The sequence below is a fragment of the Pleurodeles waltl genome, chromosome 2_1, assembly GCF_031143425.1.
Source record: "Pleurodeles waltl isolate 20211129_DDA chromosome 2_1, aPleWal1.hap1.20221129, whole genome shotgun sequence".
Classification (NCBI taxonomy): Eukaryota; Metazoa; Chordata; class Amphibia; order Caudata; family Salamandridae; genus Pleurodeles; species Pleurodeles waltl.
Window position 1 is genome coordinate 778,946,287 of NC_090438.1, and position 18,500 is coordinate 778,964,786.

Genomic DNA, 18,500 nt, shown 5'->3' on the forward strand with positions numbered 1-18,500 from the left:
GCGAGCATTTTTAAATATTTCTTCTTGATGGGAGAGGTTTTTCCAGAAAGCTCCTTCTCCGGTCCTTTAAGATATAAAAGATGATCCTGATCGGCAGTCGGAGATTCTGAGACCTCAGTCAGGATTTTAGACGTTGAATGCCTACTATATTTCCTGTGAGGGTAGAGATCTCTTTCTCGCCGTCGAACGGGGTCATCGTCTGGCTGACACGAGAAAGATGAAGCACCTGGCAGGCCCTACGGTGATGCATTTTTATTATTGATTTGCTTTGCATTGGGTATGAATATATATACGTATATCAATATCAGTGTTTGTATTCTTGCATGTATATATTTGTTGTTTATAGATTGAAGATTCTTTATACATGGTCTTACTTCATTGTTGCACATTTTAAAAGTACACTTTTCCTATTCAAGCCTTCCTTCACAAACCTTGTAAATGTTTTCTTCAGATTAAGAAGTGCATTCCAGAGAATCTTTTTGATTCCTTTCAGTGTGTATATTTTGGCTCAGTCAAAAGTAAAGCAAAACACAAGGGTTCACTTGCTACACTTTAATGTGTTGCACAGAGGGAGAACCTGTGAACCGAAAATATCCATTGGAAGAAGTTGGTACTTACTTGAGGCTTACAATATTTCTAATACATACTTTATTTACTAATCAAATCAAAGTTTATTGCACAGTTAATTAAGACCAGTACAAAAGATAACCCTTCAAACAAACAAAAAAACTGCAGTAAATTAAGTCTTCTGCCCTACTTTACAAAAGCTAAACAAACTGGTTTTCTAGGAGACACAGCTGACACCTTTTTATCCATTTGAGGAGAGCTGGTTAACAGCATAATCAATACGTTGTTTCCACAGCGTAATAGTTATATTCGTTTTCAGTTTTCCGTAACACGCCTCCAGCATTCTTTGGCATTTTGTTTTAATTCCTGTACAACTTGCCAGGAACAGCTAGTCTCCAGATTTTTTTGAGTAGTAACGATAAGAAAGTAAAATTGTCCATATGGCAATGCCTAGGCATCACAATTTGTTGCTGCAGTGTAGCCATGCAACTTTGCCATTAGGAAGGACAGCAGTATGGCCATATTTGATTAAAGCAATCCAGCCTACTATGGTCATAAATGTTAGTCTATGTACCCAACAGCTAATTATCACTTAACACTGTGCATGTGTTCCATCGCTGAACTTCTCAAGTATGATGAGGCTTCTTACTCAAACCTTTAGTAGTTCTAGGATAGAATATAGTTTTGAGTTGCAAACAAATTGGTTCACGTCTTTCTTTCAACCTGCCCTCCTTCCCTTTGTCCAGTGACTTTCCCCTTTATTAGCTCCCATGCCTAGGCAAACCCTCCCCTTTTTAGGGGCGAGCACAAAGCGCTCCGTCCCCTACTGTAATCTCTCTTTGGGATTATAACCACGTCCATGTCACGTCAGTCCCTTACATTGGTTTGTGGGCTTGCCTTTTAAAATCCGCTGGCTTTCATTAGTGAAAGGCATACATACATCATGCCTTTTCCTGTATTTAGCCCCCCTCGAGCGCACCGACCAACTCCTGGAAACATATGAGGCTCCATGTTTTCCATATGGTTTCTGGACTACTTTTTCACTTTATTTCGCAGCGCGATCCTGCTGTGTTTTACACAGCATGGTTGTGCTTGTTTTTTTTCTCCATTTAATGTGGCAAGAAAAGGCCGGTTAGGAGTTTACAACGCTAATAGCTCCAACTCGACAAAATGCGAGACCCATTGCATTGCAAATGCTTTTTACTGATTAAAATGCCCAAGTGAGCAAAGCAAGGAAGAAATTGTATCTAGTAGTGTCCAAAAAGGCAAGTATAACAGATCCACCCAAAGCACTGTGCTTATTTCTTTTTACCACATTTAGTAACAATTGTCTTGGTGACACTGTAATGATATCTTATCAATTACAGGCAAGTTGCCTTTTTTGCCAAGAGTATCTGTTCTGCGTTTAATGGCAGCATGTGCCATAGACTACAGTAAAGAAACCTCAGCTTCCCTCCAATTATATTTTTTTTGCCTTTGCCAGTATTTAAGCGCCTTAGAAATGTTATGCGTTGTTCCAGCATATGCAACATTTTTATAGTTTCTTCAGTGTTTTTTTTAACTGTTGCTGTAGTTTCTATATTTTGGCATATACTTTCTCTTGCTTTGTTGTGTTCTGTTCTCACCAGTCTTCAACAAAGGTGAATGTATTTTGTGTTCATAAGATTTATTTTTTCCTACCAGAAAGATGATGATGATGGTGGTGGTGGTGATGATGATATGGATAGTTATCAGGTAGTATTGCTGCTGCTGTCAATCATGTGGCATGGGGCACATCTCTGCTAATGGTCAGCATATAGAAAGTGCACCAAGACATTGAAGAACGTTTGGCTTTTAAGCAAACGGTTAACCTGCTTAACTCACATCCTGCAGAAACATGTTCCTCCGTCACTCCTCTTCCATTTATTTTAGTGATTTACTTTGAAATGTCATCAATCACTTTCTAGTGCCACTGCTACTGACAAAATAACTCAGATTTACATTCTAATGTTACAGTTGACCATTGTCGTAAGCATTTCTATAATCACCACAACACCAATCACACACCAAGACAATTAATTGTTTTCTAAGTTGTAGCAAAATAATATGGACCCATTTTCAGATTTTTCTGAGTGTGTGACAACATATTATTTTAATATTAAGGTTATACTTGATTGAAAAGATTTTTGTTTGGGGTAATTAGATACTTTTGGATATCTTGTAAAATTATGTTTAAGGTTCAGGTAAATGCTGTACATAAGTACAGCTTTTGGATCAAAATGTAGGTCATGTAGCTGCATATTCCTGTACATAAATAAAAGAGCTTATGGCCAGCATTGGTCTGGCAACCTATAAAGTCAGTGGTGAGGCATATTTTACCTTGTCAGAGATATCCGTATCCCTCCCCAATTTTTGTCCATCTGCCACTCTGACTGCAGCTGTGGCCATGCTGAAAAGGCTTTTGAAGTGCAGCCACCAGTAATTGGCTATTGCTAAGGTATCACAGACATTTGTACCGTAGTTGTTGAATCCTCCTGACAAATTGAATTGCAAGGCTTTTTGAAGAGCATATCGTGCCTGGATACCTGCGTATGGTTTTATGTTTTGGTAGTCTGCTCATCTTCTGACTCCAGTGAGTGTGTATTGTCCACTTTCAGGAGATCTACTGACTTTACTACAAAATGTATTGCTGTTCATCAACTTACATAACAGCAGTTCATAACCTCAGTATTGAAGTATATCAAAGGAATTGGTCTATAGAAGGCTTAGAAAATTGTGTTTTGTATTTGCTTCCTGATGGCAATAGCTTGGAGGTTTGGCCTTCACTGCTTGCATGTGTACAACAACACGTCTCTGGACATTTTCTTGTTCAGTATGTACACTTACGTGAAAGGTTCATCCTGATGTTAGGCTTCCAGAAAAGTTACTGTAAGTTTTAATACAAGTTTGGCTATGTTACCACTTGAAATGATTCACACAATTGAATTCTTCTTCCCATAAGTGCCACAGACAGGAACAGAAAAAGAGCTTTTGTAAAAGAACGCTTTCACTGACAAGACGTTTTAAGGCCTCCATGTTCAGGTGTCTCTCCTTGTTCATTTTTTCCCATTGAAGCATGTCTGACCAGCTTCCATATGCTGGTCTTGCTATTTCCAGCTTCCATGCCAGACGCAGGTGTATCTATTGCAGTGATTCTCTTTTTGTGTGTTACTGTCATCATCTTCTCCTCCTTCCATGATGGAGTATTTTTTATTCTGCCTTCCTCTGCCATGTGTTTAATTCAAAACATGCTTCAAATAGTGCATCTTTTGCTGCAAGTTCTTGGGGAGTGGCCTTTACAGGGCTCACATCATGCGCTTGGGGATCCACCTTTTGTTGAGTTCTCATGTTTTATATGCTGGAATTCTTTCAAGGTGGCTATTGAACGACTTCTAATCCATTGTATTGTTTGATGACCAGCACAAAAAAAAGACCCTCAACTTTGTCCTTGGACTGAAGCTCTTGGGTTTCAGAAAAAGGTTTCAGTACCAGGCATGGTATTCCAGTCTTCAATGCATATCAGTGCCAGACTATCCTGAACTGATGTTATGCATCCTATGGTATAACCAGCGCCCTGTACCACATTACCCAAAGAGGCACACAGAGTCTTAACCAAATGCCTTTGGAGTTTGTTTATTTCCTTCTAATGTCCCAGTGCCAGTACATTAATCCCTGTGGTACCTGATTAGTGTGGTGCTAAAGTACTGATTATGTAAAATACACCTTGTCATGTGCTAAAGAAGCTTAAATCTCACTTAAGTGTTTAGGGAGTAAGGCTTTAAAATGTCAACTTACAGTTCCGTCTGGATCCAGAACCAGCTTTGGGGGTTTCTTCTTCACTGAGTAAAGATTATGGGTATAGAAACAAAAAGCATTTGACAAATAAGAGGGCACAAATCAGTACTTTGCTTTGTTTTGTACTGATGTTTATGGAAAAAAAAAATTTTTATTTATCCAGACGGTTTTACTTGGATCCATTTACATATTCGCCCTCGCTTCATTTTAACCTGATACTTGGAGCTGACGTCACTTGAGAAGGACAGCTACTTTTCAGCTCAAGAATCTCCTCTATTATTATCCCAACATTGGCCATCACTTGCTAAGTGTTTTTAGGTCGAGCGCGTAAGCGCTCTCGCCAGTTAAAATCTTTCTGGGAGCTTTTAACCACACCCACAGCACGCCCATCACTATCATTCGTTTGTGGGCTTCCTTTTAAAAAATCCTTTATCATTCGGAAATGCTTTATGGTTGTCCCTCCTTGTTACTGCCTTGGCCATCGACCTTGTTACATAGATAATTGAACGTTTGCCGATAGTTGGACTGCCAGCAAACTCCTTCTGGCTTAAATTTACTGAGCGTTTGTTACATATGGTGGTCCTATTCCAGCCAACAATGTGTCTAGTGGCAGCATCATCATTGTTTTTTCCATTAAGTGTAAACATTTTACATCAGAGGAATTCAGGATCCTGAGAGGTATAATGCTTGTTCCATCAGACAAAAAATCAGCAACAGTGGCTTTTTATAGACATGCCCCTATCATAATCATTTGAAGTGCAGAAACGTGTTAGTCTGTATGCTTCTACAAACACAACTTGTTTGTTTACCTTTTAAAACAGATGCAGTTTTCATTCAGTAAATGTTGTGCAACTTGTTTCCCTTGAAGCCTAGCTTGCTATTCCCAACCAGTTCTTAGGAAGGGGGGGTACCCTCATTGTGATTCAACTTGTCCTCATCTCTCCTTCACCATAACCACATGGTTGTCTCTTCAAACAGCATATGCTATGCTACCGTCTTGCAAGTCACAAAAAAGCAGGTAGAAACTGTGTGTAGTGGATGGTGATGCACATTTAAGGGATGGATCACATGCTCTAAATGACTAGCTGTAGGAGCGCTCCAGAGTTCGTTAAAGTGACAGCGTTCTTTTCGAGTAAGATTTTTCCTATCCTGCTTGTGGCACAGGTAATTGCCAACTGCACTGTAGGAAGGAGACAAAGTCAAAGAGTAGAGGAGTAACCCTGAAAATATTTTTTTCTGTTCTTACATTAAGTGTAACATTTGTAGAACAATTTATAGTTTTTTTTTTCTTAGCTTTTTATGAAATAGTGCAAGGGCAATCGATAGCACTGGATGTGCTCCCTCCATTTTTCTAGTGACAGTCAAATAGACGAACTAACTAACTTCATGCTGGCTGTTGCGTGCTTCTTGCTGATTCGAATCAATGCCCATAATTAAAACGTTGTCACAGCTGGCACTACCAGAAAGCATGATTGCATGTGGGTTTCTAATGGCATGGAATATTTTACTGGACACTGATAATTCTCGTAATTGTTACAGGGTGGAGGGTTTGGTGGCTGGGCTTGGAGTCTAACACAAGAGACGGCGTCAGGGAGGATCACTGTATTATGTCATCCTGTGCTATGTGTCTTTCAACAGTTCTTGGTTGTCAATATCTCCGGAAACACACCACTGTGACTAGAATTCACAATAGCCATCTATACTAGGTTACTAATTTTGATACTTCCCTATCTGCTGTTTAGTTGGAAAACAAAATGAAGAACACAAATGCAATAGATTTGTGCCATGGGGGCACAGTGAGCAAATCTCTGCCTGATATAATTCCTCAAGTTAACTGAGTAGACCAAAGACACAGAACTGTTGAATGGCATTGTTGTCAATTTCACAATCTGCTGGGTGTTTCTAGTGAAAAAATCAAATTTTCTTCTCCTTTGTCTTCCAGTGAGTTTTACTAACCTCTTTTCCTGTGTTTCACCACCCTCACCAGGAGGAAGATTTAAACACTGTAAGGGAGCGGTGGTCAGATGCACTATTAAAGCGGAAAGAATACTTAGACGAGCACATTCAGAAAATAATCAATAAGCAAGGTTTGTAGATACCTCGGCGCATCCACTTCCATCAAAGATGTACTACATCAAAGTAAACTATGAATTGCCCCTGGATGACTGGTGACTGGCATACTTGTTTCTAAACTCAACTAGTTAGGCATGCTTCTGCAGATGTTGACTTTCTGTGCCCTCAGTATTACATTTGCTAACTTATATATTGTGTGCATTTACTTGCAGAGCTATCTGAACTCTAGTGTCTTAATGGTATGCATTAGAATACTAAGCTACAGTTGCTCATTATTGACCAGCCATTCCTTTTACTTTATTTTTACAGCTTAATTTGTTAGAATGTAATCTGGCAGTTAAGGTGCTGAAAAACATTACAATATTATGCCTTTCATTTTCTTATAAATTGCATAAGTATGAAATTTGAAACATTATTAATAAATGTTGTGCTGTCATTTCGTTACTAAAGTTGTCGTCTCTAAAGCCTCAGTAGACATAATGAAGAGAACATTATTCTAGAAAGCTTTCTTTTAGGTGCATGAATGGCAAGCTTTGGTTTTGAGAATAATGTCACTTTATATTTTAAGAGGAAATTTCCTGCAACTTGGGGACCAAAGTGCAGGAATCTTCAAAATCAGATGTCACAAAATGGCACTAAGCCTGTGACAACTGGATTTAGTGTGTGAGTTTGAAGACCATGGCACAGGCAGCCCTCCCTTATGGCCGCTGGCCCTTCCTCTCTTACACCTTCCTACACAATCTGTCTCTCTTTTATTCTCATGAATCAAAGAGGACTGAAATATTTGATGTAATTTAACATTTTGAAAACAATTACTTTTGAACAAAACCCTCCAGTTGCTTTATATCTGAAACGTAAATTTTCCTCTAGGTCATACTTCTCTATTTGATTTGGTTTGTCCGTCATGCACCAGCCAATGTATTTTTGTGGAATGCGCAGTTAGTGCATTATGGATTTCTGATTGCCATATTGTCCAGCCACTGCTCTTTTATACTTTTACCGATGTTCTCGGTCTTCTACTAAACACAGCCTCGTTATATTGGTACAAGAACTACCTCTAGCAGCAGATGGAAGAGAAAGGTTTGGCACTCCAAAATGCTAAAATTTGATTTACAAGAGCCCAAAACAGTTTTAGGCAGAATAACCATGGCAGTGGCCATGGAATGGCAATTGACACAGTTTAGTGCTTCCCATACTGAAATTTGTCTCAAGCAGTGGACCTTGTTCGCATCTAGAGTGCCCCCTTCTGGAAGGAGACTGAGTAAGTGTTCCTCAGGCGAAGGGTCGCCTGTTCGTTCTGCATTGCTTCCTGTTCTTTTTGTAGCCCAGTAGACTCAAGAGCACATCATCTGGAATTTGTTAGGAAATTCAAACCCTGAGGAACTGTCACTATTGTTATTCATGCCTTATTCATGGACTTGGACCTCAAATATCAGCTTCAATAAGAATTCTTGGTGCTTCATAAAGACGTTTGTACAACATATTGAGGTAACATCAGTAGCCAATCATTGCTGTACAGTGTTGAATATATGTAGTCCGATGATTTGCCCTTTCTCTGAGAAGTCAGTTAAATCTCTAATTTGTTTAGTCATTCTTTCTTTTCGTCTCAAATTCACAAGAGTCATTTGTGTCCCCAAACTGTTTATCCTTTTTTGGTATCATGACCTGTACAGAAAAAATATAAAAAGGTCAATCTAGCCAGTCTCTCTACTTCTTTTCTGGTGTAGATTTACTCATTTTGTCACGGTGTGCACTCCAGTTGTGCTGGGAAATGCTGAGCCTTCGGACAGAGTCATTTTCCGTCCCTTTTCCAAGTCTTGCTTATCTTCAATCCCCTTCTGTTGGTTCACAGTGACCTAAATATGTAAAGTTATGGACTGAAACCATTCTTTTCTTTTTTTTCTGTGAATTCATTTCAGTTCTCTATTAATGAAGGATCTACCATGCTTGGATATGCGGTCATGATAGTAACCATCACTTCAGCATGAAGAGTCCTTAGACATCAATCTCTTTGTCTTGGAAACAGCTACTTTACTTCCCAGTTTTTCTTTTGTACTAATGTCATAAACTTTCTTCAAGTTTGTTTACACATTCTTTACTTCCCCTAGAGAGAACAGCAGTTATTTTCTCTAAAGCCGAGACATCATATGCTGGTTTTACTACTGAATGGACCTGTTAAATCCACACTTGTATCCATCATCTTAGCTGGTGTCCTTGAATTCACTGAGCTATACCACCTTGGTAATAGTTGGAGCCGATGCTCAGTTTAGTCTAGCTCTTTGCATTTTATGAGGGAGGTTCACACACTTGACGTATTGCACAAGCCCTCCAAATGCTTTCTGTTAGATGCAGTTCAAATAGTTCATTTTACTCACACTTGAAAATGTTTAGCAGTAGGGCCGTTGCTTAGTCAGTGCTGGAAATCTCCTTGAACGTACCTTTCTTCGGAGGAGACTAATTCTCTCATCCTAAGTGCATACATGCTGTGGAAAGGACTGTGAAATAACAAATGATTTGAGGTGCCTCCCTCAGACAGCCAATGAAGCCTTCCATCCTGCTGGGAGGAACCCTTTAACATTTCATTGCAACTTGGTGACTTGAAAGTTGATTCGATCGACTCATGACCCTCATGTTTTATAATTAATTGTATGGAGGAAGAAATGAAAATGTTATCGTTTCTGGTTAGATAAACAGGAATGTGGGTACAAATGTACTGTAGTACCACAGAAGTTGCCTAACATTTTCACTTTTCTTTTCTAGAGAAAACAGAGGATGACATCGAGCGAGAAGCAAGGCTTGTCGAGCAGTGGGTGGGGCTGACAGAAGAGCGAAATGCGGTGCTTGTGCCTGCACCAAGCAGCGGAATCCCAGGCTCCCCTGCCAATTGGTAAGTGAGGAAGGAGCTCAGAAATTACAGCCCATAGGAAACTGTAGCAGCACCTTCCTAGGTTCTCTTCCTTCTGTCCTCTATCTCAACTTCTGCTTCTACACAGAAGGATCGTGTCAAAATGAGACGTATATCATATTCAATAGTAGTATGCCTTCTTTTTAACGGTTTTATGTTGTGAAGTATTTTGACCTATTTTTAAAATAGTTTGAAGTCAAAAACACAAAAATACCGCTTATATGCGGAAGGTTGTTCAATAATGTCTGTTCAGTGCAGGATTTACTTCCAGCTGTTGAAATTTTTTGTTGATATTTCAGTTGCGGGAATGGTGACATGGAATGATGAGAATTGGCATCTCTTCTCTGACATTCATCTATGAATACCATTTCACAAATGTCAATAGTTACGAGTTTCATTCTATTGCACAGACTAGGTAGGATTTGCTTTTAATACTGGCACTCTTCGTCACTCGAGGGAAGGAGGTTGTCTGAGATGAAAATCTAATAAATAATACCATTTTTAATTTAAAACTAATGTTGATAAGGGTTCCTTCACTAAATTGTTATCCTATATTCTCTAAAATTGGTAAGATTTATTTTTTGGTGCAAAGTGTAAATGGTCCAATCTCATCCATAGCTAGTTGATAAGCAGTGATCTGGAATAATTATATTATCCAGATTGTTTTCTGTTTTGTACTTATCTGGAATGTGTTATCCGTAAATTTGATATTACAACATGACAGTGAACTAAGTAACTTAACGAGGAAATCCAAAATCTGAATTGATCTCCATTCCAACCCTACTTGATAGCTGTCTGTGGCTAAACTTCACAACAGACTTTTTGTTTAGCCCATGATTCATTATTAATTCTTGACTAGTGATAGAAATAGAAACGCATTTTCCATGCCTTACCTGTACAGGTTAACTTATGTCTCAGCCTGTACAGTTTTCACGTATGTCTCAGACAGGTGGTCTCTATACAGTGACCTGGGTTCAGGTTTCAGTATTTTGTTCAGTGGTACATTAAATTACAAACTAGATTAAAGAGGTAGTGTTTAATGCCCAATGCACTCTTCCTGCCAAAAAGGTCAATATTGTTCAGTTATCCATCGAGGCATGTAAAAAGTAGAACTTAGCTTTTCATGATTTTAAAACCCATTTTGAGTTTCATCCTAGTTCAAAAACGGAGGTGTGATTGCACCCCCCCTCTACTAATGCAATATTGGCACAGATCATACATAGTGGAGTTCATATAAGCCACCTGTTGGTTCTGACGCAATCCCCTTCACCACACGCCCTATGGTGAACAGCACCCTAAGCCCTAGAGGTTTCCAGTTACTTTGCATTCTAAATTCCAAAGCCTCCCACCACAGGGTTTGAAAAGACTATACACCAGTCCTTCCAGTTATTGGAATGTTTCTGAGGTCACATGCTGGTTGCGTACATGGGCCCCTGCAGACTCATACAATGAGCCATCCCCTTCTGCCTCATCTCCACTGAAGAAAGCTCTAGGGCCTTCAACAATCTGGCAGTGTCCCGCTTAGTGATCGCAAGGCCTGAGCTCAGCAATGTAGTTTTGTACGTGTTACATTTATAAAGTTTGTGATGTGTGATAGTCAATCTAGGGTCCTAGAGAAGTCTTCAGCCTAGCACCTTCCCCAGAAAGCCAATCACCTCCTCCCACAAGGGTGCAATTTCTCAGAGGACCAGACTATATTAGAAGTCACCCCGTTGGAGTGAGCAACGCCAACAAGTATGCAAGAGCACCACTTCCATCCTCCAAAGCCTTTCCCGAATAAAGTAGGCACAGTGCAAATATGTGAGCTATACGACGCTGAACTGTGATGCAGTTGTGGCCTCTAGAGGAGACGTGCAAGCTTCCCTCCAGTAGTCCTCTACCAGAGAGCCCAAGTCTTGCTTATATCATTCCAACACATGGACGAGTGACTCTGGGAGTTAACCAAGGACCGGTAGATAGCAGATATAATGTGGTTTGGCTGATTATCTAGCAGGATTTTGGCCTCCATTAGCCGTGTTCTGGAAGAGTCACCAGGTTAGTTATGTAGGGTGTGAGTTCATGCTGGAATTGAAAAAAAAGGAAAAATTGGCTATATTTGAGGTTGTATTCCTCAAACTGTTCATTTAACGATTTCCGACATGACATCCCCGTTTGGAGATCCCAATGACACCTGCCAGATCAGACACCTGCCGAAGCAAGTGTCAAATCATAGAGGAGTCTCCATTAAGGTGCTGTGACCAACCCAGGACCTTGTTCCTCTCCTCCCAGACCCAGAACACTGCCCTTGTCACTGGAGGGTGGTCCAAGGAGGTTCAACTGCTGTACAGCATGGGTAAAATATGCAAACTCTGCATCATCCACTATTTGGATGCAAAAACAGGGTCCTCTGCCTCATCAAATGACCATTCATTAAGAAAAACGAGATGTAACGCTTTTTAATGTGATGCAATATCTGGGGCTTTCCTCCTCCCCGAAAAGTAGATTTAAACTAATTAGACAGTGTGATCCTGTGGGGACTTAGATTCCACAAAAAGCTAGGTAGATCTGCACTGATGCAAATTTAAAAAGCATGGGGAACTTCGTAGGTGAAATTCTGTAACTGATACAACAGTTGGACAACACCGCCATGTAAGCTAAATAATCAAAAATGCATCACCAATGGGATTTTCCTCAACATCCTCCCCAACCAGACTTGAGAACCCTTTATCAGCCAAGGCAGGAGACCCAGTAGGGATCACAAATTAGATCCCAAGCAGCGCGTCCGCTCCACAGGTAAGTTCTTGTATTAGCGCCAAGTCTCTCTGTCTTTTATACCTTAAAACAAGCTCAAGGAGAGATTTCTAGAAAACCCCTCCTCTCTGTTATGAAATTAAACGCTGGCTGTACTTTGTCTGGGTCGACAACTTGCAAGGGAGTTGGCCAGGCTCACCATGCTTATTTCTGAGGCAGAGCCGTAGATTCCTCTAATTAAAATGTTATCAGCCTTGTGCACTCGTACCTAGTCCGCATCCCCCATAATATGTTCCAGCATGGTATAGTAAGCAGAAAAAAACAAGTTTTATGGGAAAGAACATCTGCACTGCAACGGTAGCAGGGATCAAAATGAAATCACTCACACAGAATGGAGTCGATGGTCAAACATGGAGTCGGTGGTTAAATACACATAGCATTACATCTCTCCCCCCCCCCCCCAAAAAAAAAAGTTGTAAATGTGTAAACTTGTGTCCCACTACGTAAGGTGCTGCTAGGATTAATTGTGAGTCCAGAAAGGATCCTAAAAGTGTTCAAGATCTGAAGACCTGAGAGCCAGACCAGTGCAGTTCATCCAAGAAAATTAAAACATCAAATGAGAACGTCATCCCCTTATAGGGCTACCTCTTTCAGACACCCCTGGGGACAATCAAATCCCCATGCTTGAGCAATCACCCTCAACCATCGTGCCAAGGGCTCACTGGCAGTAGCATATAAGATGGGTGACAAGGGATGTAGGAAAGTAGGATCTTTCTGGCCTGGTTGCCCCCACTTTTTGCCTGGCATCAGTGTGTTATGATTGTAGTAAACTGGGATCCTGCTAACCAGGACCCCAGTTTCAGCCAGTGTTATCTCCCCTAAATTTGTTCTTTAAGTAATTCTTACACCTCACATTTGGCATAATGCTGTACCGCTCTAAGTCCCTTGTGTATGGTACTTCGGACCCAGGGCATTGGTACACCAGGGGGCCCCCTATCGGCAGCAACATGTATTGTGCCACCTACGGGAGCCCGTTCAAACTGTGTGTACAGGCCTGCCTTTGCAGCCTGTGTGAAATGGTGCATGCGACTTTCACACCAAATATAACTTACACATGATATTGCGGTCAATATACTTTGATCCTGTGGAAGGCCCTTTCAGCCCAAGGCAGGGTGCATGGCTCTAAGTGTGAGGGTACCCCTGCACAAGCAGAGGTACTTCTACAAACACCAGACTCCAGTTTCTGGGCTTTGTAAGTGCAGTGAATCCATTCCAAGGTATGTAGTGGGCACTGGTCATTATGAGATGTCCAACTACATAATGGTTTCTGTGAACCTAGTCATGTTTGGTATCAAACGTTGGAATCACTGGTTCCAGTCTTACTTTCATGATACCATGTACTTTGGGTATTGCTTAGAGGATCCCCCATGTCAGCCCACCCAGCCCAGCCCAGCACTGGCTTGCACGCAAACCCTGCAAGGCTGCAGAGGCAGTTTCTGAGCACATTTGGTGCCCTCCTTGCAAAGCCCAGGGGTCTGCCTGGTGGCCACTTGGTTCTGCCGTTTTGGAAACAGGATGAGCAGAGGCCACTGGAGCAGATGACTGGTCATTCCCGTTAGAGTAGCGCCCCTGACCCCCAAAGCCCCTATCCTCACCTGCCCGAGGCTTACTTGAGAGCTCCCCTGAGGGTAGGACCCTAGATTTGTCTTCAGGACTTCTTCTGTCACCTGGACACCAGATTCTACTGCTGGACTTTGCTGGAAACCAAGACAAGACTGCAACTGGCAGGACGACTTCTACTGCAACATTGTCTCCAAGTATTGCAAGGACTCTACAATTTCCATGGCCATGCATCCTCCAGAGTCACAAGGACTCTACCTTCACTAAGGACCTCCAGAAGGAATCTCAGCTGGAGTGAAGGAGTCACACCCCTGCAACTGCAGGCACCTCGACGTCTACAACCAGCTTGTGGATCCTGCTGTCGCACTAACTATTCAAGTGTCTGCAACACTTGTGAATTCTCTGGCTCTACAGAGTTCTGACATTTCTTCTGTGCAACTGGAAAGACGGTGGTCCCTCGTTGGACCTGCTGGGATGGAACCCTTGTTTACTGTGTCTGTTGTCTTCACCAAGGCTTGTTGGCTCTTCAGCTCGAAAAACTCCTAGCTCCAAGAAGCCCCAGCCTCAAGCATCACACAGCTCCAAGACTGATGTCCTCCCTGCAACCGCTGCAACGTGGGCATCCATCTTCTTTGTGCTAATGAGGCGTACTCTCTACTTACTTGTTCTGTCTGCCAGAGTGTCCTCCTGGGGTTTCCTTCAATTCCTGCTGACTCTCCTCACTGCTGAGGGCTGGCTCTGACATACCTGTAAAGGTTGTCCCCACTGCTGCCACTCTTTTTGCAACTCTTCTCTTGCATTTGCCAAGGCATGTTGGTGGTCCTGCCGGCCGCTGACCCCTCTGCAGTTGAAACCCAACATGGGACAGCTTGTGGGCGACTCCTGGGATCTGTCTGCATTGCCTGGATGCTGCAGCTGCATCTTTACGACAACCGTCGAACAGGGAAACATCTGAGGGAAGGGTGGGTATTGCCCTCTTGCACACCCTGGGCGTCTCCGGGTGTTTTGGACTCTGTTCCCTCATTCCACAGGTGCTCCTAGGCTGGAATCCATGACTGGGTTCCACTGACCTGGTCCATGGGTTACTGCAGCAGCTGGACAACCAAAATCCCCCTCAACTTAAACAGGAGGGTCTGACACAAATTCACCCATATGCACTTGACCTCCCTGGTGTAGATACTCAACTTCCCTGGGTATCCACGGGTGGGGGCACTCTTAAACATTCCTTGTCCAACGTGTTTCCTCTGGGCCATGTGAGAAAGGTCAGTTTCCAACCTTTTCCTGACCACGACTTACCCCATGTTATCCTCTGGGGAACAAGACACTAGGTAACACCTCAGAATATGGGCTCCTGGGGAATACTTTCAACGTACCTCTGGTGTTTTCGTACTTCCCTAGTCCTTAGGGTTCTTGTGTGTTAGTCTTAGTTAGCTGCACCTTTAGTAATGCATTTGCTTTAATATATTGGTTGCCCCTCAATAGGGGCCCATGTTATTATATGCTTGTACCCACCTGTTTTGAATTACATTTTTGTGTGCTCATATCTCCGGTTAGGAGATATAACAAAGGTAGTTTAGTGCCTGTGTGTTAATAGATGATATCTTATTTTTCTAACACTTGCTGTGGTTCTTTCTTGTGTGTAAATCACAGACTGACTGATTGGTTATTGCAATTGCTTTACACCCTTTCTGATAAGCCTTAGCTGCTCCCCAAAGCCACCCTTAGAGAGCTTTGGTTATTAGAAACCACTTGCACTATCACTAAGTTTTGCCTGGACTCAGTGCAGGGTGCCTCACCTATAAGTGTACACCATATACAGAACCAGCCTCCTACAAGGAACACCCCTGTTGGGTTCTCCGTTGCACCCGAAAGGCATCAGAGATAGCGCCACGGATCTGAACTCACACAATCAACTCTGTATAGAACTGTTTTACAGAACTAATACATTTAAGACCAATGTTAACCTTAGTGAGAAGGGGGAACAAGTAACTCCACTCCACAGAGTCAAATGTCTTGCCTAAGTCAGCAAGAAAGAATGCCTGGGCCAAAGCGAGCATGTTGTGGATGCAGCTGATGTTATCCCAGTTCCTTTTCATTAATTTGATCTGCAATACATTTTAATAGAAGGGCAACTTAAAAATACTTCCCGGTTACTTGCAAGATGATCAATGAGAAATAAAAAGCACGACAACGCCTGCAGAGTTGACTGGTGCCACCTAACGACGTGTAAGGGTACTGCTCGAAGAAAAATCTCTAGGTCCAGTCTGATGCCTAGGGGAAATTCTACGGTACGGAATCTGCAACTAGAATATGTCTCTACCAGATAAATCGTTACGAACGGTAAGTAACTTGTTCTTTATGTGGGAACAAAATCCAGAAATTAGAATTATTTGGCCCATTCAATTTTTTTTTTAGGACTGCTTACAGTATAAATATGTTGATACTAGGGGCCGGCTAACAGTTTGCTTTCAGTGGCGCTTCAGGGGCCCACTGGCTGCACAATCCTATGACTACGCTTCATTGCGGCCGACCATCACTGAACACTGACAAGCGACTGTGCATGGGACCACCTGCTCTCCCTTTAGTGCGACACATGCGCACCCAGACCATTGCTGTCACCTGTGTGACCAATAATAATTAATTTAGACTCCAGCTGTCACACAGGGGCCCAACTTCCTGCTTCTGGATGGCGCCCCCATGTGAGGGAGCCCCCAGTAACCATTTACTACTAGACTAGCTGCCACCATGCTCATCTTCCTCCCCAACTCCTGTGTGACTTCACTCACTTTGACTGTCCGCAAAAGGAGGATACCTCTGCTACATGACACGGACCTGCCATCCGGCAGTGCTCTCCTAAACTATTAAGTTTGCACCTTTCACCTTGAGCCCAGTGGAGAGTTGAGGGATCCACAGGAGTGGATGCACCCCCTGGACTCTGCCCACTACCTCTCACCTCATCACTATCATGATGAAGAAACCAGTGGATAGCACAGAATCCTTCTTGACTTCCATGGATCCTAGAGTGCGTAACCTGCAGACACAAATGAAGACCATGAAAGAGGAGGTAGCTTCACTACACCGCAGAGCGGAGGATGCTGAGGGATGCTCATGGTATAACATTTGATTCTGCAGCTGTTCAGAGCACTCCGAGTATCCCAGTGCCAAACTTTTCCTCGAGAAATGGTTGACAGCAGCTGTCTTTAATAATAAGATCTTGAAATTGTTTTCAGTAGAAAAAGCACACCCCATTCTCAGTAGACCGCCTCCGTCTGTAGCTCTGCTGCAGCCCCTCATTGCTCACTTCCTCAACTACCAAGATGGTGATCTCATTCTGCAACATTTCCGAACAAGGAGCCCCTGACAGTATTATGATATGTAGATCACATCAAATCATGACTTCAAAGCTTAGGTTCAGTGCTTCTGGGGCTCCTACACGAAAGTCAAGCAGCACCTGGAGGAAGCTGGTTCTTTATTTAGTGGATCAAAAAGAGATACTCTGTGCAAATAGTCCAGGCAGGTATCACAGAGTCAGAAATTACATCCCAAATGCTCTCTTTTATGGTAGTGTGGGTAAGCAGTTGGGCATATCAGAGGGTAGTGCTGAGCATGTAAGGCACCCACATAGGCAGTAAGTAAGATACACACTCAATAAAGAAATCTAACACCAATTTATAAAAATAACATGTATTTTTAAATAAATTGAGATACCAAGATCACCGGAATCAAGTGAGTACTTTTCGAGAGAGGAATTTTTAGAGTTTTCAAAAGTTGACACTTTTTCCAGATGCAGCAATGTTATCCTACGGAGGATAAACAAGCACTGCGTACAGGTATAGTACAGTGACTCACTGGACCAATCTACTGGACTTAAGGTAAGTTTGGGGCAAGGTCCAAGGCCACACCAAAAGGCCACCTCGGGTGGCACTGGAGCAGCCGGAAGCACGGTTGAAGTTGAGGGTTGGGTGCCCCGTGTAAGTCTGTGGGGAACCATCAAGGTGGCTCAGGTTTTGCAATGCTCGGGGACGTAGGACACCAGTGGTCCGGTTCTCCTTGGTCCAGGGTGTTCGGGTGCAGAGATGGTTCGGACTGTCTGGTTTACCTTCACCGGGGGAGGTTGCACTGGGGGCGGGGTTCCATAGTTAAAGGCTGCAGGCATGGACTGGGGGTCAACAAGTGGGCTTGGATCTCAGAATGTAGGGACAGCAGTGGTCCCCCTCACTTCAATCTGGGTTGACCAGCTGCAAAGGTGCAGTAGATCGCAGGGTCTCCGTCACCAAAGGAAGTTGCGATGAGATGTGGTCCGCAGAAACAGGCTGCAGACACCGCTGGGCAGTCCATAGTAGGCAAACTCAAGGTGGGCTTCGTCTCTGGAGGGCCTGGGAACCATGTTGACACTGTTGGCCCACTTCCGCTCAGGCTAGGTGGGTTGGGTGCAGTGGTGATGTCCAGCATCAGGTTTTTGTAGTCCAGGTCCTCACAGTTCTTTCTTGGGTTTCCTGCAGATGCAGGGAAGGAGCTCCTCTGCTCCAAGGGAGTTCTTCTTTACGATTTCCAAAGCACCAACAGCTGTCCCAGTTTCCTGGATGCTGCAGCAGCAGGATAGGTTGGTTGCTCCTCAGGGGTCGGTTGCATCAGGCATGCTGGCAGGGTCTGTCGTGCTCCTCAGTTCTCTGGTCAGCAAGCTTCTTGTCCACTCCTTTTGTGTCCAGCAAACTTCTTAGATCCTGGTATCAGGAGGTCCCCTAAACACTTAATGTATGGGGTGTGAAGGGTAGTTTAGGGTAGAGGCCAG

The 18,500-nt window shown here is 42.9% G+C and overlaps 1 protein-coding gene across 3 annotated transcripts in view; it reads left to right on the forward strand.

Moving 5' to 3' along the window:
- Nucleotides 1–18,500, forward strand: part of KIF13A (kinesin family member 13A) — a 733,240-nt gene that overhangs the window by 540,375 nt on the left and 174,365 nt on the right. For 2 of the 3 annotated variants that reach the window (XM_069218350.1, XM_069218331.1), the window contains 3 exons: nucleotides 2,251–2,301; nucleotides 6,368–6,467; nucleotides 9,214–9,340. In XM_069218350.1, coding sequence (XP_069074451.1) covers nucleotides 2,251–2,301; nucleotides 6,368–6,467; nucleotides 9,214–9,340 — 278 coding nt within the window. The remainder of the gene's footprint in view (nucleotides 1–2,250; nucleotides 2,302–6,367; nucleotides 6,468–9,213; nucleotides 9,341–18,500) is intronic. The other variant, XM_069218342.1, reaches the window with a different exon arrangement.